Genomic DNA, 22,511 nt, shown 5'->3' with positions numbered 1-22,511 from the left:
ACAGTGTGGGGCATATGAGGCTGCTGGGGATCACAGACTGGGGTTGAGAAGGAGTGACAGATTAGGCTGAGGCTGAATGGGAATGGTGGTACAGGGACACATGAGGAAAGGGGGGAGGAAGTGCAGGGGTGCATAGGGAAGAGGGAAGGAAGGGTGGCTGAGTGGGGGTGCCAGGACACATGGGAATGGGGGGTGCAGAGACACATGAGGATAAGGGCAGATGTATCTGACTGAGAAAAGCTAAGGGTTATCTAGGGTCAGCCAGGGTCTGCATGGTGGAGGTTCCCTAAAAATCTCTCCCCGTCCAAAAAACCCCTCTGTTCTGTATTTCTCCTACCCACATCCAACAACCTTTCAAGTTCACACTCAGGCCCCTTCCCATCAATGACTTCCCTGTATCTCAGCTCCTCTGTTATCCCTGATTCTCCCAAGCTTTTGCGTGGCTTCTGAGGGTGCAATATATACATTTTTCTCTTATTATGTTTTGATACAATCCTAAAAGCCTGACTTTGGCTCCTAAACTACTAAGGAAAATGTTCCTGTTCATCTCAGTAGTTTGAGCACTGGCTTGCTAAACCCACAGTTGTGAGTTCAATCCTTGAGGGGGCCATTTAGAGATCTGAGGCAAAAATCAATCTGGGGATTGGTCCTGCTTTGAGCAGGGGTTTAGACTAGATGACCTCCTGAGGTCCCTTCCAACCCTGATATTCTATGATTCTAGACTTGATTACTGATGGTTTTATTTTTAAGAAAAAGAAAATGACTGCTAGAAAACATGATTCTAACAAATAATGATAAATGGTGTCAAGTTTATTTGCACTGCCAATTTTAAAGACTAATTCTTAGAACACAAAATTCACCCTTGTATAGTGGTCAGCATGACTTGTGTACTACTTAAACCCACTTATGCCATCTCTCTCTCTCTTACACACACACACACACAGAAATGTGTGTTCAATATCTCATTGGGTGTACATGTATATGAAAAAACCTTTTGAAATGTTGACACTTAGATACAACAATTTTATATGTGCTAAGATCAAATAGCAATAATTTAGTGTACTTTGACAATTTGAGACAAAATTTCTAAGCTTTCCGGTCAGAGGCGTAGCGAGCGCCCTCCGTACCCTCCGACCGGAGGGGGCCCCGCAAGGAAGGAGGCCCCTAAAAGTGGCAAAAAAATGTAAGGTATAACTAGGCAAGTGACATTTATTGACGCTATTGCACAATCCATGTCGGTTTTACTGACAAAACCGTGAAGTCATTATGATACATCACAATGCTATTGGCTACATCAGTTGTCTGTCGGTCAGTTTCGAATTTTAGTTGGACCCATTCAAAGAATGAGTATTTGCGTTCATAATGGCGGTCGGCGGATAAATGTTATTAATTTAGTTGTTTAGTTTTTTATCGTTTCCAACGCAGAAGCGTGCTTTGTGATGTCTAAGACAATGTATAAGAGCGGAGCTAGTAAACGAAAGGCAGCAAAAGATGCCAAGAAGGAACTTGAGAAAATTCCAAAGTTGTCAACGTATTCTGCGCTGCAATCCAACGTGAAATAGCAGAGCATATGGGTATTGAGCAGGTGTTTCCAGAAACCAGGGTGCGACGTAAGAAGAGAATGTTTGATTACGAAAGTGCTGATGATTCGAGTCGTCTTTCTGCCGAAGAAAAATTCAAATCGCAGTTCTTTCTTGTTCTCACTGATCAGGCCATATCTTCTGTTTCATCACGATTTGACCAACTCGTGGAGTGGTATAAGTTGTTTGGATTTCTGTACAATGCTAACAGCCTGAAGCAGTGTCACAGAGAAAATGAACTGGAGAATCACAGGAAAAATTTTGAAAGAAAAATGGGAGACACTGATGCCACTGAACTCATAATGGAATTGAATCGTTTTATTTATGTCATCGAGAAAGAGAGAGGACTTGTCACGGCAAACAATTTTTTAACGTACATATACAAGAACAGCCTTCAGGAGATATATCCAAAACTTTGCATTTGCATCAGAATTCTTCTGAACACACCAGTTACTGTGGCTGGTGCTGAAAGGAGCTTCAGCAGAATGAAACTGATCAAGAATATCCTGCGCTCAACCATGACAGATGACAGGCTTTCTGCGCTTGCAGTTATCTCAATCGAAAACAAGATTGCCAGATCTCTGGACTATGACGCATTGATTAACCAATTTGCGGAGAACAAGGCTCGAAAGAAGCGCTTTGTGTAAATACGGAATACATGTACACTGTAGGCCTATGTATACATAATATGAGCCCTGTATATTGTATAAAATAAATACTGCATTCCAGTTTCTGCATTGTAAGGGGCCCTGGACATATGTTCGGAGGGGGCCACGTTCTTTGTTGCTACGGCCCTGTTTCCAGTATCATAAGGATATGCACCTAAAGTTAACAATACATGGTCAAAAACAATTGTGCTCAATAATTGATATCCAGGGCCAAATTCAGACTTTATGCAAACAGATGCAACTCTAGCGACGTTCCACCAATTCTGAATTTGACACCAAGCCTCAACACGGTTGTATGACTGAGTTATTTCATAATGGTAAATGTTTAAATAAAATATTAACAAGATCATCTCTAAGTTCCAACATATTAAACTCTGGTAATTTAGTACTGAATCTTTTAAACGAACCATCTCATACACTTAGAGGAAAACTCTCATTCTCCAATAATTCCTTGCAGAGTTTAGTTTTGTGATTACACAGAAATTTTAGAGTAAGTTCTGACAATGATTTCTCATTAAAGTTCCTTGCATTCTTGCTGCCAGAGAACATAAAATTAATACATACATTCTCCTTTTTATGCACACATAGGAAGAGATCAACTCAAATGATCAGTTTCATAAGACTGATAATATGATTTCTCCACTTCATTGGAAAAAAATAAGGGAACTGTGGCATTCATTTTTCAGACTCGTAATGATTTCATCCACTCATGTGGTAAGATAGTTAATAGATGAATTCAAGTCATCAACCTTTTTCGCCTTAAGATTCTTCAGCATATCTACACAAATTCCTATAATGAATTATAAAAACCTTTGCTGTCATTTATTTCATTGCATCTGTTACATTTTTTACTACACAGTTACAAAGACTAAAATCATACTAGTTTATACATAGATTCATGGATTTTAAGGCCTTAAGGGACCACTGCGATTATCTAGTATGACCTTTTATACAATACACACCATAGAAGATCACCAAGTGATTCTTGGTGTCAAGCTCATAACTTCTGTTTGAGATATAGCATAGTTTTTAGAAAGATATCTAATCTTAAAACACTTCAAGTGATAGAGAATCTACCATGTCCCTAGATAAGTAATTCCCATGGTTATTTATCTTCCATGTTAAAAAAATTGCACTTTATTTCTAGTCTGAATTTGTCTAGCTTCAACTTCCAACTACTGAATCTTGTTATAACTTCTTCTGATAAAGAGCTTTTTACTATCAGAAATTTCTACCTCATTTTAGTAACTTGTACACAGATGAAGTCACCTCTTAATCTTCTCTTGGATAAACTAAATATACTGTACGTCTTCAGGCTCATTATAAGGCATGTTTCCCAGATCTTTAATAATTCTTGTAGCTCTTCTCCGAATCCTTTTCAATCTGTCACCAGCCTGTTTTTGAAGTGTGGACACCAGAAAGAGACACACTATATTCCACAATGGACACTATAAGAGGACAAATTATTCCAATAAATGGTATCACTAATGCCATGTACAGAAAAACATCACTTCCCTATTCCTACTTGATAGTCCCCTGCTTATACATCCAAGGATCACATTAGCCCTCTTAGCTACAGCATCACATTGTTGTTTTACTACCATTAACATTTAGGGCTCCAGACTTTAAAACATAGCAAAAGGCTATTTTAAAGGAATATAAACAAAAAACCAGTCATTACAAACTATGCCTTTCAAAAATTCTTAGCTACTGCTAAGGACATTTCAAGTCATTTGTTTTTACATCTATCTGTCCAGGCAATGTTTGAAAACATCATTAATAAAACAAACCTGTAGTTGAAGTAAACCTTGCATCTCTACAACATCTACAGTAGTTCTTACTGCAATTCAGAACTTCTGAATAACCAGTTAGTTCCAAAAAATATGAATCAAGTCACCATTCTTGTCACCTATTTATGTATTCTTTCTGAGATTAAACACAACCAAGAGTAAAAAACCACTCCTGCGCAGAAAGCTAGCACAAGGCTTATATGAATCACTTAAATTCCACTTAAGTTTTCAAAATATGGCTTAAGTGGTACATATTGGTTCCTGTGCTGGACATCTGAATGCAGGTCTTATGCTGGATGCTTTCCACCCACCATGTCTGAAATTTAAGAGCATGAATCTGTGCCTATTAGTTTACTGAGCTGGCTTTTGTCTGAACTAATTGGACTAAAATATGCAAAGGAATACTTTATTTCACAAATCATTTTCCCACCTGAATTTTACTCTTAGTGTGTCTAATATAATTACTTATAATAAATTGCTATATGACTGAATTTCTCTTTTTATCTAAAATCACCAACAACTGATGTTCTAAGCACATTAGAAGCTAAGCTCAAAGAATATAATGGAATTTTCCATAAAAATTCTACTATAGCCCTGAGAGTAATCACACACCAGGCGGGGAAAAAAGCCACATTTTTTTCTATCCAACAATATATTAAGTGTGGAAGTAATAAAACAGATCAAGCTTCTAATGAAGCCCCGGGTACAATTTTAATTATGCAAAGACCAAGACACAAAAGATTCACAATTACCTAAAGCAGGGTTAGAAGAAAGAGGAAAACAAAGGTAGATTTGTGGGATAAATAAAATGAAAAATTGAGTTAATACATTTCCTAACAATTCCTCTTCCATAAGGTTTTCAAGGTAACTTAAAAAGGATCCCAAGAGTAATAGTAAGAATTGGGGGAAGGATAGCTCAGTGGTTTGAGCATTGGCCTGCTAAATCCAAGGTTGTGAGGTCAATCCTTGAGGGGGTCATTTAAGAATCTGGGGCAAAAATAGGTCTGGGGATTAGTCCTGCTTTGAGCAGGGGGTTGGATTAGATGACCTCCGGAGGTCCCTTCCAATCCTAGTATTCTATGATTCTAAGAATCTTTAAAAAAAAAAATCATTAAAACAGACATCATGGCACAGACAAGCTGAAAAAAACTGATCACTATAAACTCCCAAATAATGCAGGTATAGGATCATGACTGGTTCTAACAGACTGAAATTATTACATACATATACTTTACAAAAGTAAATTGCTCCTCCACCATAACTCTTTTAAAGAAAAGTAAATAGACAACAGGACGATGACAGGATCCTCCTATAGCAAGAGAAAAACTGAGCTATAAAGTAGCCACATTACTCGAGTTAACTTGGAACAGCACAAACCATTGATACATTTATGATTGGAATCATACAGTAAATAACAGACTTTTCATTTTACTGAAGGAACTATTATTGAACAGATTAGCTTACTGTTTATGACTCACAAGCAAAACAGTCATTTCAAGAGCCTGTTTATTCAACATATGTGAAAGGTAAAGTAGCCTGGCTTTGAAGAGCATGTCACAAAATCCCTGCATAGAATCAAGGAGGAACTGATAGAAATAATTTTCAGAGTAAAAAATAGCTAGATAGGTCACGTTGTATGCAATGTAGTGTAGTCGTGTCAGTTTCAGGATATGAGACACCAAAGTGGGTGAGGCAATATCTTTTAGTAGACTAACTTCTGTTGGTGAAAGAGACAAGCTTTTGAGCCACAGACGAGATCTTCTTCAGATCTGGGAAAGGTACTCTGAATGTCACAGCTAAATGCAAGATGGAACAGATTGTTGAGCATAAGTAACTAACACATATTTTAAGAGACCATTCAAGATAAGTTGCCCATCAGCACCGCTGCAATCATAGGACAAAAAGGAGGGTTAGTGGGTTACAGATTAGTGCAACAAGCCATAAATCCAGTCGTTCTGTTCAGTCCATGATCTTTAGTGTCTAGAAAAGTTATGAATTTAAGCTCTCAGGCTTTTGAAAGTGTTGTGCAGGTTTCCTTTAAGGATGAGGACTGATAGGTCAGATACAGAGTGCTCACTTTGTGAAAAGTGATTGTCTAGTTTCACACGTATAATTGTTATTGGGGCATTCAGTGCACTGGACGAGGTACACTTTATGTTGTGAGAGGCATGTGTAGGATCCATGGATCTTGAAAGGTGTGTTTGGGGGGGGGGAGGGTTGATCAGTGTAGTAGTGGAGATCTCTGCAGGTTTTGCATCTGTGGTTCTGCCAGGATCTGTTGCCACTTTGAATTGGTGTGTCTTGGTCTGTGGGAAGCTTGCTTCTGATGATGAGCTTGGAGAGGTTTGGGGTTGTTTGAAGCCAGAAGAGGAGTTTCAGGAGAGACTTCTTTCAGGATGTGGTTCCCATCAAGTATGGGTTGTAGTTTGATGATACCCCATATGGATGGGTTCCAGTGTGAGGTGGTAGGTGAAAACTAGGGTGTGTGTGGTAAAATGGGGTTTGTGTATTGAAGTAGGTTCTCTTGGGGTATTTGGGTGGCCAATTCCATGATGAGGAAATCTACTTCTCTGATGGAGTGTCCTTGTTTGGCGAAGGTGCTTTTGAGCATGTTAAGGTTTATATTTTGGGCTTTCTCCTTGGAGCTTATGTTGTGGTATAGGAGTGCCTGCCTTAGATAACAGATTTCTTGGTATGTTTGGGATGGTTACTAGATCTATGAAGGTAGGTGTAGTGATGCATGGGTTTCTTGTGTATGGTTATTTGTAAAGCTCCATTACTGAAACTAATTGTGGTATATAAGAAGTTGATGTGCAAGCATTCCAGAGAGAGTTTAATGGATGGATGGTGATTGTTGAAGTTGTGGTGGAAATCTATGAGGGAATTTAAGCCATCTGTCCAGATGACAATAATATCATTGATGTATCTGAGATACATCATTGGTGCATTTTTCCAAAAATTCTTTTTCAAGGTGACGCAGGAAGAGGTTGACATATAGGGGAGCTATCCTAGTACACATGGATTTTCCCTAGTTTGGACAAAGTGTTTGTGGTTGAATGTAAAATTCTTATGGGTAAAGATGAAATGAACGAGTTTGGAGATGTTTGGATCCTCCTCCTCAAAGGAAACTTGCACAATACTTTCAAAAAACGAGCTTGGGAGCTTAAATTTATAACTCTGCTAGACACTAGAAATCACAAACTGAACACACATATTGGATTTATGCCTTATGACATTAATCTGTAATTTCCTCCCTTTTTTGTGCTATGACTGCAGAGGTGTTAACGCGCCATTCTACCTTGAATGGTCCCTTAGAATACTTATGGTCTACTTATGCTGCACAATCTGTTCCTTCTTGCATTTAGCTGTGATGCTTAGAGTACCCTTCCCATCTCTGAAGAGCTCTGTGTGGCTTGAAAGCTTGTCTCTCTCACCAATAGAAGTTGGTCAAATACAAGGTATTGTCTCACCCACCCTGTTGGACTTGATAGATCACATGTCTGTTTGCTTCTATGATTGAGTCTTTAACTAGTTCACATGGGAAGTAGACGCTTGCAAAAAACCCAACCCGAACCAAACAGGACCCGACTACAAGCATCTTCAAAAAGGACTAGATCAGAAAGCACTAACCAACTATTAACACCTGTCAGTAAGGTCTACACGGACAGTTAGCTAGTGCTGGGTAGGAGCAGCACAACCCAGCTTGCCACGAACTAAATGGTGATGTACACAACCTATGAGTTAAATGGATACAGAGTCTGATTACAGTGCTATTGTTTGCAACTGTAAGCCAAGAAGTCTTTCCTTACTTTTTCATTTTTTCTTCATTGTGCACTGTGACATTGTCATGTTGTTCCTAAAGACCTCAACCAACTTCCTTTTTGTCTGTCTGTTAATCATCCTATGTGAGTGCAGCTTCACCCGAAGATATGCACAGTATCTATCTTCAGATACTACAGTGCAAGCCGCTGTCTTGTGTAGGTCATGTATTCCCCCCCGCCTTTTTTTTTTAAATTAAGCACTCATAGTGCCATTGCCCAAGCAATGACACTATAAGTGCCTAGTTTAAAAAAAAAGCGTAAACATGACCTACACAAGACAGAATGACTTCTCTGGCCTAAATGTGATCCATTTTGAATGCAACGAATGTGAAGTTAACTCTGAAGTGTGCAGACTAATCAAAGGAAGCAGAGCAGACCCTGTAAAGCACGGCAACATTGACAATCTGCTTACAGCTGCCATAAAAGCACTAACTGACTTTGTTGAATGGAAGAATCTACAAGATGGTGATAGACTAGAAGACGAAGTGCAGCGGTATACGCCACAGACATCCACAATGAAAAATGAACAGGATACACTGAACTAACTGGTGGAAGGAACACAGCCTTGATCATGTTGGCTAGAAATGTGCTATGTACGCCAGCCAGCCAGCAGCAGCAAGACAAACTTCAGTGTGTCTTGAAGGACGATTGCCCAATGGAAGACTTTCCTCAAGCCATTCAGCGACTCTATTCTTTTCTTAAATAACGTTTTATACAACAGCTTTTTTATTAATGATTTTGGCTTCTGTTAAGAGGGATTTAATAATTTTACCTATCCAGTTTAACTTGACCAAAGTTATATTTATAACAAATCAGTAAAGACTTTTTGGATTACATGTTATTGAAAGAAGCTGGACACCGCATGATCTCTGGTTTACAGTAAGAAATCATATAGTTATTAAAAGCTGCTGTCTTGGTTTAATATTTCTGTTGACCATGCACTGTGCTGTTCTCAATTTTTAATAAATGAGGAGCCTTGGGGACTCTTCATAGACTTTTTTTTTTTTTTTTAACCTTAGGAAATATAAAGCTGAAGAAGAAAAAACTTGAGATGACCTATGATCAGGATATATTTGGTATTTTTCCATTGTTTTTGTTTATATCCATTGTCTGTACTGGTTGGGTTTTTTTTCTGTGAAAGGCTGTTTCTAAAGCCTAAGATATTTGCTCGTTATAGCTAAAATGTGCCTTGGGGAGGGCCTTTCTTCTTGGAGTTGGAAGCCAAGAGGATAATATTGCCTTAGTGTGGGCAACCCATTATAATAGCACAGCTAATGAGAGTGTTCCCTGACCTCTCGTAATTACAATCTCAGTCTAGCTATTAGAAGTGTGTTGCCACTCAAACCAGAAAATGCACAGTATTGGGGTTGTTGTGCCTTTTGGCTTGTCTACACAAACTACCAGCTTGGGGCAAGCTGGGATGCGGTATGAATCTCCCCACACTAGCCTGCTGCAGACTAATTGTCCACACTGACCCTGCCGATGCTCATTAACTATTCCTTTGAAATGGGACTAGATCGAAGCACATTAACCAAATTTTAGTGTCCACGTGAGCAAGGTGCACAAGGAGTTAGTCCACTGCAGACTAATGCAGGGTAGATTCACACCCCATCTTGCAGTTGTTTGTTTGTTTAGACACACCCTTAATTTGAACCATGTACACCGCTACCTCGATATAAGGTGACTCGATATAACATGAATTCAGATATAATGCGGTAAAGCAGTGCTCAGGCGGGTTGGGGCGCAGGGCTGCGCACTCCAGTGGATCAAAGCAAGTTCAATATAACACGGTTTCACCTATAACGCGGTAAGATTTTTTTGGCTCCCAAGGACAGCGTTATATCGAGGTAGAGGTGTATGTTTGGGATTATTTTATTTGGGGAGCTTTTCAGGTAAGGTCAGGTATGAAACAGCTCCACATCCTCAGGACTGGGTATAATCTACTGGGGTTCATACCAGGCTTCAAAATTAGGTCCAAGACCACCCCTAGAAGGAAGTCATTTGAAGTCCCAACGTTTGAAAAGGAGCATTGTGTACAAATATTCCAGCTATCCTACCAAAGCTAAGAGAGGACACTATGTAACACAGCTGAAGAACTGAGATCTTCCACTTCATACATGGCCTTATTTTTCTTAGGCCATGCTGCTCATTACATTAAACTGAAAAAGCAGCAAAGAATCCTGTGGCACCTTATAGACTAACAGACGTTTTGGAGCATGAGCTTTCGTGGGTGAATACCCACTTCCTCAGATGCATGTAATGGAAATATCCAGGGGCAGGTATATATATGTGTGCTAGCAAGCAAGCTAGAGATAACGAGGTCAGTTCAATCAGGGAGGATGAGGCCCTGTTCTAGCAGTTGAGGTGTGAAAACCAAGAGAGGAGAAACTGGTTCTGTAATTGGCAAGCCATTCACAGTCTTTGTTCAATCCTGAGCTGATGGTGTCAAATTTGCAGATGAACTGAAGCTCAGCAGTTTCTCTTTGAAGTCTGGTCCTGAAGTTTTTTTGCTGCAGGATGGCCACCTTAAGGTCTGCTATAGTGTGGCCAGGGAGGTTGAAGTGCTCTCCTACAGGTTTTTGTATATTGCCATTCCTAATGTCTGATTTGTGTCCATTTATCCTTTTCCGTAGAGACTGTCCAGTTTGGCCGATGTACATAGCAGAGGGGCATTGCTGGCATATGATGGCGTATATTACATTGGTGGATGTGCAGGTGAATGAACCAGTGATGGTGTGGCTGATCTGGTTAGGTCCTGTGATGGTGTCGCTGGTGTAGATATGTGGGCAGAGTTGGCATCGAGGTTTGTTGCATGGATTGGTTCCTGAGCTAGAGTTATTATGGTGTGGTGTGCAGTCACTGGTGAGAATATGTTTCAGGTTGGCAGGTTGTCTGTGGGCAAGGATTGGCCTGCCACCCAAGGCCTGTGAAAGTGTGGGATCATTGTCCAGGATGGGTTGTAGATCCTTGATGATGCGTTGGAGGGGTTTTAGCTGGGGGCTGTATGTGATGGCCAGTGGAGTCCTGCTGGTTTCTCTCTTGGGTTTGTCTTGCAGTAGGAGGCTTCTGGGTACACGTCTGGCTCTGTTGATCTGTTTCCTTATTTCCTCTTGCGGGTATTGTAGTTTTGAGAATGCTTGGTGGATGCAACCTCCCTGGCCACACTATAGCAGACCTTAAGGTGGCCATCCTGCAGCAAAAAAACTTCAGGACCAGACTTCAAAGAGAAACTGCTGAGCTTCAGTTCATCTGCAAATTTGACACCATCAGCTCAGGATTGAACAAAGACTGTGAATGGCTTGCCAATTACAGAACCAGTTTCTCCTCTCTTGGTTTTCACACCTCAACTGCTAGAACAGGGCCTCATCCTCCCTGATTGAACTGACCTCGTTATCTCTAGCTTGCTTGCTAGCACACATATATATACCTGCCCCTGGATATTTCCATTACATGCATCTGAGGAAGTGGGTATTCACCCACGAAAGCTCATGCTCCAAAACGTCTGTTAGTCTATAAGGTGCCACAGGATTCTTTGCTGCTTTTACAGATCCAGACTAACACGGCTACCCTCTGATACATTAAACTGAGTTGTTGGAGAGGGCAGAATAGCTTCTATATGAGTCAATATAGTCTGATGAAAAAGTAAGTTTACCTAGCTAACAAGATTTCCTAATTAGGTATTTGTATCACGATCCCCTTTCAGGTAATTTAGCACCTTGGGAAGACATATAACATATTCTTGACTTTTGTTCTCTTCCTTCATCCTAGAAAAGGGTTTTAGTGGATGTTTTTCTTTAAATATTGCGTGGCGTGTGAAGACTGTCAAAGCAGCTCTGCATCAGTCTTGAAGGAGTTCAGAGTCATGCTTACTGTGCATTCTTGCAAATGCTAATTCCACGCTCATCGGTCAGCCACCCAAAGAGCCCCATCTCTGGCGTACGTAAGCCACATTTTGAAAGCAGACAATTCTAGTGTTCCTCAAGAGCATAGCTGTCATAAGTGAAAGAGGCCCAGAAAAAGAAAATTTTTCATGAGTTCAAAAATTCCAGAAATTTATGGATACATGCAATTGTTTCCCACTTTTGAGGATGCAATTATTGTAGTTGCTGGTTGAACACCGAAAATGTCTAGATGAGGAAGAATCCTTAAAATGAACAACTCTCTCCCTTGATTTTATCATTACAGTTTTAGCACAGGAAAAATGTCAGTTCATCATGCCTCTCTTTCTGACCACCAGTAAGCTACTACCTTGTGGCATTAAATCTGTCTCTCTAGAAGATTAGATAGTCCATGCCTAATGCTTTTCAGTTCTAATTCTTCTTAATCTGCTGTCTTGTATTTGGGGTTCTATGTTGGTGTAGTCTTCTGGTTCTTTTCTTATCCAAATACTCCTTCACCATTTCCTTCTGAGGCACCTTATATGTTAACACGTTGAACATATGAAGAGCTGAACAAATGATAAGAACTGTACTATTAAATAATAAATCCTCTTCACTTCTAGCCTACTCTTTCAAGGTCCCCAAAGATTTTGTCCATGGCCCATCTTTCTCTCTCTAAACCCTGCTATTGAGTGACTGGTTCAGCAATCACTTACACACAATTGCTAATGGCTCAGTTTGATGCTGTACTCCAGGGGCATCTAAGAAGAGTCATCACCACTACCCTGGAAAAAATAATTCAAAATGAGATCACACAGTTATTGGCAACAAAAGTCAAACAGAAGATTGTGGCAGATCTGAAGTCAGCAAGATATTACTCTGTTATTCTGGACTGCACACCTGACATCAGCCATACAGAACAAATTAATTACTTTAATGGTGTGTTTTAACAGAACCTAGAGAAAATGTCCCTGCAATGGTGACTGTTAGAGAGCATTTTCTAGAATTTACTGACATTGATGACATTACAGGAGCTGTTATGACAAATGTGCTTCTTAAAAAGCTGGAAGATACAGGAATTGCAATAGCTGACATGAGAGGTCAGGGCTACAATAATGGTGCCAAGATGAGAGGAAGGATCCGTGTCTGCTCTCTGTTCTAAGAGTTAAACTCTCGAGCTTTTTTCGTCCCATGCAGTTCTCATTCATTGAATTTGGTGGTCAATGATGCAGCATCAGCTTCTAGTGAGGCAACTGAATTTTTTAATGCAAGTCAAAGCATCTATGTATTTTTTTCTGCATCAACTCATTGACGGCAAATTTTGAAGCTACATCTGGGAATATCCTCTCTGACACAAACCACTGAATGCCACATGATGGGAAAGTTGAGTGGAGGCGATAAAGCCTATCAAACACCAAATTGGGAAGATAGATGATGCCACAGTTGCCATTATGGAGGATAATGCTATGACAGGAACTGTTTGTGGGAGAAGAGGCAGAGGGAAATGGAATCACCAGAAACATACAAAACTTCAAAATTTCTGTGTGGCTTAGTGTTGTGACATGACATACTGTTTGAAATAAATGTTGTAAGCAGGAGACTCCAAGATGTTGACCTTGATATATCTGGAGCAATGGAACAACTAGACAAAGCCAAGTCATACCTACAGTCTTACCGGTCAGACAAGGGATTTCAAAAAGTCCTGAAGAGTGCACAAAAGTTAGCAGACCAACTTCACACTGAAGTTATTTCCCCACCCATTCAAGAATACAAGAGCCACCGAAGATGACATTTTGATTACGAGGCACAGGATAATCCCACAAGAAACCCCAAACAACAATTCAAAGTTGAATTCTTTAACCAGGTGGTAGATTGTGCAATACAGTCAGTTGAGGAACATTTCATGCAGCTCAAAGAACACAGCAGTATATTTGGGACATTGTATGATATTCCAAAACTCCTCACTATACCTGAAGACAACCTACACCAGCAATGCAGGGCACTAGAGACAGTGTTGACACAGGATGACATGCACGATATTGATGCGAGTGATTTAGGTGATAAACTGAAACCCCTTTTAAGATATATTTCAGCAGGATCAACTCCAAAGGCTGTTCTGGAATACATGTGCTTTGGTTGCTCTGCGCATACTTCTAACACTTCCTGTAACAGCTGCCAGTGGAGAACGCAGCTTCTCCAAGCTGAAGTTTACAAAAACACATCTACATTCCACAATGCCACAGGAAAGGCTGGGTGGCCTGCAACTATCTCAATAGAGCATGAGCTGGCCCAGACTGTGGACCTTCAGGAAGTAGTTCAAATCTTTGCAACCAAGAGGGCACAGAAAGCACCACTTTGATTATTCAAACAGATAAAAATGCCATTGTTTACTAAGCAGACAAGAAAAGTTACATTTGCTGTTCAGGCGTTTGAAAGTTAAGCGTTACTTAACATTTTTGAACAAAGCATTTCAAGCAGTTAGTTCTCCTTTATTGGGGTAGGTAGCAGAACAGTACTATGAGAGGAACAGAACAGGAAGAAGCTAGAACTGAGACCTTTCAAAGTTTTGGCCCAAGCAAGGGTGCATGGAGGCATCATTTGAGCTCCCTGCCTCAGGTGCCAAAATGTTGTGGGCCAGCCCTGGTCTTAGCCCAATAAATAAGTACATCAGTAGGAAATAAAAAGCAACAATATGCTAAAAGAAAATATGAGAGCAATGAAAAAGAACAAAGAAATACAGTGAAATTAAGAAGCACACAACACAAAGAAATAACTAAATTAAGTTTAAATGTGCAGCTTTGATGATATGGTGAGCAAATTTGAGCTTTTGTGTTATATAGATAAATGCTGTATTCACAGTGGCTGCTTTCTGCACGGTGTAAGAAATATACTCCCCAGTCATGCGTTACCTAAGATATCAGCAGGACATTTTTATCTTCCCCAGAAAAAGGCATCTCCCTTAAGCAATAATAGAGCACATGTGAAAACTGGTGCTGGCAGTGTTAACCACACACAAGCCCTCAGAATTCACAAGCTGAATTCAAGAGACTTGGTATAGCTGCACCGGCAGCATTATTCCTTCTAGAAGAAAAAAAAGAGCAGTCTGTCCCTAAGATATTCTCAACTGTCTCTAAAAATTTTAAAGACCAGGGGACATGTATCTCAAGGTGGTAATTTACAGCTGAAATCTTGATTAAAAAGGGGGTAATTTAGACATATGGAGATAAAGATAGCAGTACCCAGTGGTATCAATCATGCCAGAAAGATTTTTAGCACCAAGGCTTTTTTTTTGTTTTGTTTTCCCAAAAGAAGTGGAGATTTTCCAGTTCAGTTTCTCTCTTATGCCCAGGCAGTGGATTTAAAATTTTTAAATTGCAAAGCGGTGTAGAAAATGTTTTCAGGAGGTTTGCAAGCTCTCAGGCTTGGAACCTTACAATTTCTTCCATGTAAATGGATTATTTAAAAAGAACGGTCTTGTGAACTAACATTAAAACAGCACAAAAAACTGTGTTCAACTTGCCTCATAATAACTTCGCACTGCATTGCAAAATGCTTCATCTGCTACAATTTGTGTCTCTCCATTCAGGAAGGCCTGGAAACGCTCCTTAAGTATCTGTAATTGTTGTCTGTTGAGCTGTGGGAAAAAAAGGTAAATGCTATTAGTATCAACGTCAAAACTTCTTCCAACATCAAACTAATGGTCTTTTGGGGGCAGGGACTGGAAAAGAAATGGGCTCCCTCAAAGTACTGGCTCTTTAAAGTCCAGGCAGAGCAGACAGGGACTGATAGGAGAAATAGGCAAACTGCAGCAGCTCTCGCACATTCACTAAGTACAGACGCAGAGACTTAGCATGATACCAGCAGCACTAGTGTATCCCACTGGTGTATCCCTTGTGTACTTGTAGTGACTCTGGTTGGTCAGAAATGGGGCGGTGGGGGAAAATTTCCTCTTGTGGCAGTTCCAGGCTGGTAAAAGGAAGTTTTGCACCCTATGCGAAACTTCCATTTTGCGCACCCCCACCGTCCTGAGGCACAGCTCTGCCCAGCCGCCGGCACTCCTGCTGGCAATGAGAAGAATCGCATGGGATGGAGCGGCCGCTGTGCTAGGAGGGAGAGGGAGTCTGAGCTGCTGGCGGCAGCCCAGGGATTCCCCTAGGTCAGCACGCTGGCCCAGGGGAACCACCGGGCTGCCGGCAGTGCGCTGGCCCAGGGGAACCCCTGGGCTGCTGGCGGCAGCTCAGACTCCCTCTCCCTCCCAGTGTAGCGCCCGCTGAAACGCTTTAAAAAAAATGTGGAGGCACCGCTTTTTGGCACCTCCAAATCTTGGCGCCCTAGGCAACCGCCTAGCTGGCCTAAATGGTAGCACCGGCTCTGGGCAGTTCCCATAGTTCAGAAATAGCAACTCGACCCTCAGCATGGCAGTTGCCTCAGTGAACAACCATTGGTTTACTCTCAGACTTCAGAAAAGGCTGAAAACTAAGTGACCGTTTGTGGCTCTCTGCAGTCTGCCTGGGATTTCAATATCTTGAGTAGTTTTGTATCATCTGCAAATTTTGCCACTTCAGATTCTTAAACCTTGGGTCGAGCGCTGTAGCTATCTTTAGAAATCTCACATTGGTACCTTCTTTGCGTTATGTCAAATCTGTGAAAGTGTTCTTAAAATGAACAACATGTGCTGGCTCATTATCCGAGACTGCTATAACATGGAATATATGGCAGGATGCGGGGAAAAAGAGCACAGCAGGTAGAATTCTCCCCAAAAGAGTTCAGTCTCAAATTTAATTAATGCTTTTTTTTTAAAAAAAATATAAAACACACAAGCGTCATGAGCTTGGACTCTGGAATGGTGGCCAAAGCATGAAGGGCCATATCAATGTTTAGCATAGTGGTTCCCAACCTTTTCAGCTGGTGGGCGCCAGCCGAAGGACCACTGCGGCGGTGGAGCACCCACCGAAATGCCGCTGAATTTCGGCGGCATTTCAGCGGCAACGCCTCTCGATGTCGTCATCGAGAGGCATCCCCGCTGAAATTCGGGAGCGATATTTTTCAATGACATCACTTCTTGACGGCAAGCATCGTCATCGAGAGGCGTCCCCGACGAAATGCTGCTGAAATTCGGTGGCATTTTGGCGGGTGCTCTCCTGGGGGCCAGGACGGGGGCACATTAAGATGCGCCTGCGGGCACCGTGTTGGGGACCGCTGGTTCAGCATATCTGTCACGTAGATAGCTTGAAACGCTGGCTACAAAAGTGCCATGCAAATACCTGTTCTCACTTTTAGGTGACATTATAATTAAGAAGTGGGCAGCACTGGATAGCTCAGTGGTTTGAGCACTGGCCTGCTAAACCCACGGTTGTGAGTTCAATCCTTAAGGGGGCCATTTAGGGATCTGGAGAAAAAAAATCTGGTCCTGCTTTGAGCAGGGGGTTGGACTAGATGACCTTCTGAGGTCCCTTCCAACCCTGATATTCTATGATTATCTCCTGTAAATGTAAAAAAACTTGTTTGTCTTAGCAATTGGCTGAACAAGGAGAAGAACTGAGGGAGCTTGTAGGCTCTGAAATTTTACATTGTTTTGTTTAACGTAGTTATGTAACCAAAAAAAAAAAAATCTACATTTGTAAGTTGCACTTTAACAACAAAGATTGCACAACAGTACTTGTATGAGGTGAACTGAAAAATACTATTTATTTTATCATTTTTACAGTGCAAATATTTGTAATAAAAATATACACTTTAATTTCAATTACAACATAGAATACAATATATATGAAAATGTAGAAAAATATCCAAAATGTTTAAATAATGTCAATTGTTATTCTATTAACAATGCGAAGAAAACAGGAAATAGTTGCGATTAACTTTTCTATTTGAAGTTGATCATTAAAATATTCAAACACTGCTGACTGAAAGGAAGTCAGTCTTTTTAACCTTGCTTTGTTAAGCAATATGCAGCTATGGTTTGTTTTAAGTTACTTTGTACTTTGTAGTCCAAAAAATAATGCTTGCTAATGGATGTACTATGCAGTGTATCACACTTACAACATGCAGAATCATTTATAGCAAAAGTTTCTAATTATTGCCAACTTTTTGTTAAGCCAATACTGAAATATCCCAAACCTCATATGACAGTGCTAGAAATTGCTAAATAATAATGACTGGCAAAATACTCAGCAGAAAAAAAAGGTTTCCATTTTGAACCACTTTTCTAAGAAGATAAAAAAATAATTTAGATTTTGCATGTTTCATTTAGGACTTGCCTTTAGCCGCCAAAGTTAGCTTGAATTAGTACACCGGAGTTACTCCACTCAAGCTGGCCTACTTCAAGTGAGAGCAACCAACTGCAAAACACTGGAGCAACACAGAGTGATTCGATTAACACCCGATTAATTTCTGCATCACCACAGACTCACTAACTCCAGCATCAGCAGCACAGTGTGGATGTTCACAAGCCAGGGTCCTGCAGATCCAGGTTTACAATGCAGCATAGACATACCCATTGAGGTCACTGGAGTTGCAACATGGTCAATGAGAGAACCAAACTCTGCTCATCTTATTAATGTTATGTTTAACTTAAGGAATTTTACAAAGAACTGCTACCAGAGGTAGAACCCATGAGAATTTTCAATTGCTTTACTGCAGATGAGGCTTAACAAGCTATAGCATGACAAGATTCCTCAAACATTTAAGCAACCACATGGCTCCATGACTTGTATGCTGGAACCTGCAACAATTTACTACAAAATTCACCTCTCAATGATATGTAAAAGCTATTTGTTGTTCTGCAACAAGAAATGACAACATAAACTTAGCAAATATTTTATTGATTTCTGAATGGGACAAACCCTAAAAAAGAGTAGTGTGTATAGAAAAGAGGGAGGAGTCAATTCAAAGCTGAAGAACTATGCACACTTGAAAAAAAAGGGTAAACTAACTATAGAAAACTGGCAGTGATTGCAGACAGAAGAAATACTAACTGATTAGCAGCAAGATATAAACTTTGGTGGAAGTCTATGCAAACAAGGGCAGGGGGAGGAGGGAGCTTCATCTCAGACCACAAAGACTTGGAAAAGTTTGCAGCACATTTCCGTGTATGTGAATATACAGTGCTTCACCTGCTTTCCAACACAATTCTTGCAGGTTTTTAATATCTCCAGCCTGTGTTTCAAATCACACCTACTACTCGGTAATACAAATATTTGTTTCATATGACTCACTGGTATATCTGTAGTACCACACCTTAAAGATATCTATACCATGAGTTGACAAATGTCTCTGTTCCTAGTACTATATATTTTACCTCTCATATGTTAACTGATTCAAGCCTCCTAGTTTTTATTTCTTTCCTAGGGAAGACAACCATCATCCCTTCATCCGTTATGCATTTCCTATGTCAAAGTTTTCCTACAGAAATTGAAAGAAGCTGAGACAGTGGAAAATACAAAGCACATCTGATGATGTGAATTTTTACCTGAATGCAGGCATGTTGTACTTATTATGCAGGGGATTGAAGATAACTAACCATTTCTATAGTCAGACAATGTAGTACTGCTAGGAAATAGACAGATGAATATTCTATTAGAATATGCAGGTTGTCTGCCAGGACAATTATAAAAATGTTTTTCCTGCTTGCAGACTGTATTTTCTATGCGATTTACCTGTCTATTACTGACATATCAAACAGAAAAATTATGGATGAAGCTCTGCAACAAATTTATTTCTGGATTTCTCAGCTCTAATGTCCCGAGAGAATGACAACATGGTAAGCATATTTTAATAGATTAACTGGTTTGACTTGTAGAGATGCAATTGGGCCAGCTGCCAAAAAAAAAAAAAATTTTTATTGTCCCATATTATTGGAAGATGCCTCAAACTACTGAGGTTGCTATATGCTCCCCCTCCCTCTCCTGTCTGTCTTTTCATTTTGAAGACTCTCATTATTATGTACTAATGAACATACAAGAGATTTTTTTTAAAATATAAGAGAGAGAGAGAGTGAGGAGAAGCACTCAGCCAAAGGGGAGAGAGATAAATGAAAGGAACATAAGGTGAAAGCAAGATTCAGAAAAATTAAAGGTTTTATTGCTGTTTTTATTACATCCTTCCCCTCATTCAGGCAGTATAGAGATGCTCTCTTAAGCCTTTGCACTTTAATAAATGAAGGGCCAGATTCCTCTTTACATGTGTTATTTCCACACCAGTGCTTAGAACTTGTGGGGATTTCTTCCAGTTTTTGCCGGGGAAGTGAGGTTTCCTCCAGCCATACGAGTGGCAGGATGTTTGTCAGTTTTGCAGGGGTCAATCTGTTATCCTGCTCAGCCTGTGCTGCCAAAGAGTCTGTGGGCTGCTGCCCCAGGAAATAAAGGGGTTCCACATTAATCAACATTTCAGTGGCACAGAGTGGAGGAGAGGATGGGTCGAACTATGCAGAAAAGCGTGGCCATCCACCTTGTATGATTTTGAAGAGGTCATCTCTTCAAAATGCAGCTGTAAAAGTCATCCAACCACCTCTTCAATCCCCTTCATTGGCTTCCTCTCACTTTCCACTGCAAATTTAAGCTCCTCTGTCCTCTCTTTGAATAATTTATACAAACTGGACCAAAGGTACCTTTCTGTTCTCCCTGTCCCCTTGACTCTGCACAAGCTGCATACCTACTCCTCTTCTTAGAGTCTTGTTCTCACATGTGGACAATCTCCTTATTACTCTCATCATGCCTTACTGTTCACCTTAAAACAGTTCTTTTTGAGTTCGTAGTTCCACTCAGAAGTGCTAAGCTAGGTGATAGAAAAGTCTTTACTCCTACAGCCCCAAACAAAAATTCGAGAATTAACGAGACATGCAATAAACTTCACAGTCAGTCTCAGTGTTTTTGTCACATCCCAACCACCTGCTTCAGTTGTACATTGTCTGCTTGGATTTTAAGATCCTGAAAGAATGGACTGTCATCATACTTCTTTGTACAGTGCCCATACTGTAAATGTTACACATATACCAAACAATAGTAACCACTACTTCACAGCTGAACAGAGCTGAATTTCAGCTATTCTGGGCTTCAGTTTATTCATTCTCCAAGAGGCAGAGTCAAGATAAAGGAGGAACAAATTTCCGAAGCTCGTTCACCTGCACTTCTGCCAAAGTGATATATGCCATCATGTGCCAGCAATGCCCCTGTGCCATGTACCTTGGCCAAACTGGACAGCCTCTATGTAAAAGAATAAATGGACAGAAATCAGACATCAAAAATTATAACATTCAAAAACCAGTTGGAGAACACTTCAATCTCCCTGGTCACTCGATTACAGACCTAAAAGTCACAATATTACAACAACAAAAAAATTCAAAAAAACAGACTCCAATGAGACACTGCTGAACCGGAATTAATTTGCAAATTGGACACCATTAAATTAGGTTTAAAAAAAAGACGGAGTGGGTGGGTCATTACACAAAGTAAAACAATTTCCCATGTTTATTTTCCCCCCTATGCTTCCTCACACCTTCTTGTCAACTGCTGGAAATGGGCCATTTTCATTATCACTACAAAAAGTTCTCTCTCTCCTCTGCTGGTAATAGCTCACCTTAACTGATCACTCTTGTTATAGTGTGTATGGTAACACCCATTGTTTAATGTTCTCTGTGTATACACACACACACACACACACACCTTCCTACTGTATTTTCACTGCATTCATCCGATGAAGTGGGTTTTAACACATGAAAGCTTATGCTCAAATAAATTTGTTAGTCTCTAAGGCCTGGTCTACAGTGCGGGGGGGGGAGGAATTTATGTAAGATACACAACTTCAGCTATGAGAATAGTGTAGCTGAAGTCGACGTATCTTATTTCGACTTACCTCCCATCCTCATGGCACGGGATCGACGGCCGCGGCTCCCGTCGACTCCGCTTCTGCCACTTGCCCTGGTGGAGTTCCGGAGTCGAAGGGAGCACGTTCAGGGATCAATATATCGATCCCCGATAGATTGATCGCTACCCGCCGATCCAGCAGGTAGTCTGGAGATATCTTAAAGTGCCACAAGTACTCCTGTTCTTTTTGCGGATTGTAGCGGAGTGATTACCCACTCCTGCGCTACGGGGCTTGAAACAGCCCAGGAGAGAGCTGTGGCAAGAAGCCTGGGCTGATTGGGGAAAGTACACTCAGCTGTGGCCATGCCCCAATAAGGCCCAGTTTGCCCCTATAAAAGGCTGTGAACTAGAGGCCTAGGAACTCTCCCTCTGCCTGTAGAGAGCTAGACAAGGTACCTAGAGCGGAGCAGGGCTGGGGAAAGGCAGAGGAGCTGGGGATCTCCTGCCTGGAGAGCCCCAGGCTGCGGCCTAGGGTAAGGCCAAGAGGTACTGGGGGTTGCAGGGGGCACCCCAGGAGTAGGCAACAGCAGCAGATCCAAATCCCTTTGCCAATGATGAGCAGCTGATATTGCAGTCTGCCCCAGTGAACAGGGGGCTAGATGGAGACTGGGCAGTAGCCAATACTGAGGCAAAGTGAGGATAGTGGGGTGGGGGTTCCCCTGGGAGGGGGAGACCCAGTTAAAGGGATACTGCTGTCCTGGGAGGGACACGGGGGCCTGTAGCTGGAAGGCGGATCACTGACCTGCAGAGGGTGCTCCGGATGCTGGAATGAGCTAATTCCTGAAAATGACCAGCAGGAGGCGCTGCACGTGTCAGTCCACTCCTCAACACGGATACAGACTAACACAGCTGCTACTCTGAAACCTGAAAACCTTAAGGAATTCCTACCTTATGCATCATATCCAGTTACC

General features: G+C 41.0%; 1 protein-coding gene across 14 annotated transcripts in view; it reads right to left on the bottom strand.

Moving 5' to 3' along the window:
* CADPS2 (calcium dependent secretion activator 2) overlaps window positions 1–22,511 on the bottom strand; it is a 591,588-nt gene that overhangs the window by 472,628 nt on the left and 96,449 nt on the right. For all 14 annotated transcript variants that reach the window (XM_050936075.1, XM_050936080.1, XM_050936079.1 and 11 more), the window contains exon 2: window positions 15,258–15,371. In XM_050936075.1, the coding sequence (XP_050792032.1) occupies window positions 15,258–15,371 (114 nt within the window). The remainder of the gene's footprint in view (window positions 1–15,257; window positions 15,372–22,511) is intronic.

This window comes from Gopherus flavomarginatus, chromosome 1 (genome assembly GCF_025201925.1).
Source record: "Gopherus flavomarginatus isolate rGopFla2 chromosome 1, rGopFla2.mat.asm, whole genome shotgun sequence".
NCBI classification, from domain to species: Eukaryota; Metazoa; Chordata; order Testudines; family Testudinidae; genus Gopherus; species Gopherus flavomarginatus.
This window is presented reverse-complemented; position numbering and strand designations above follow the sequence as displayed.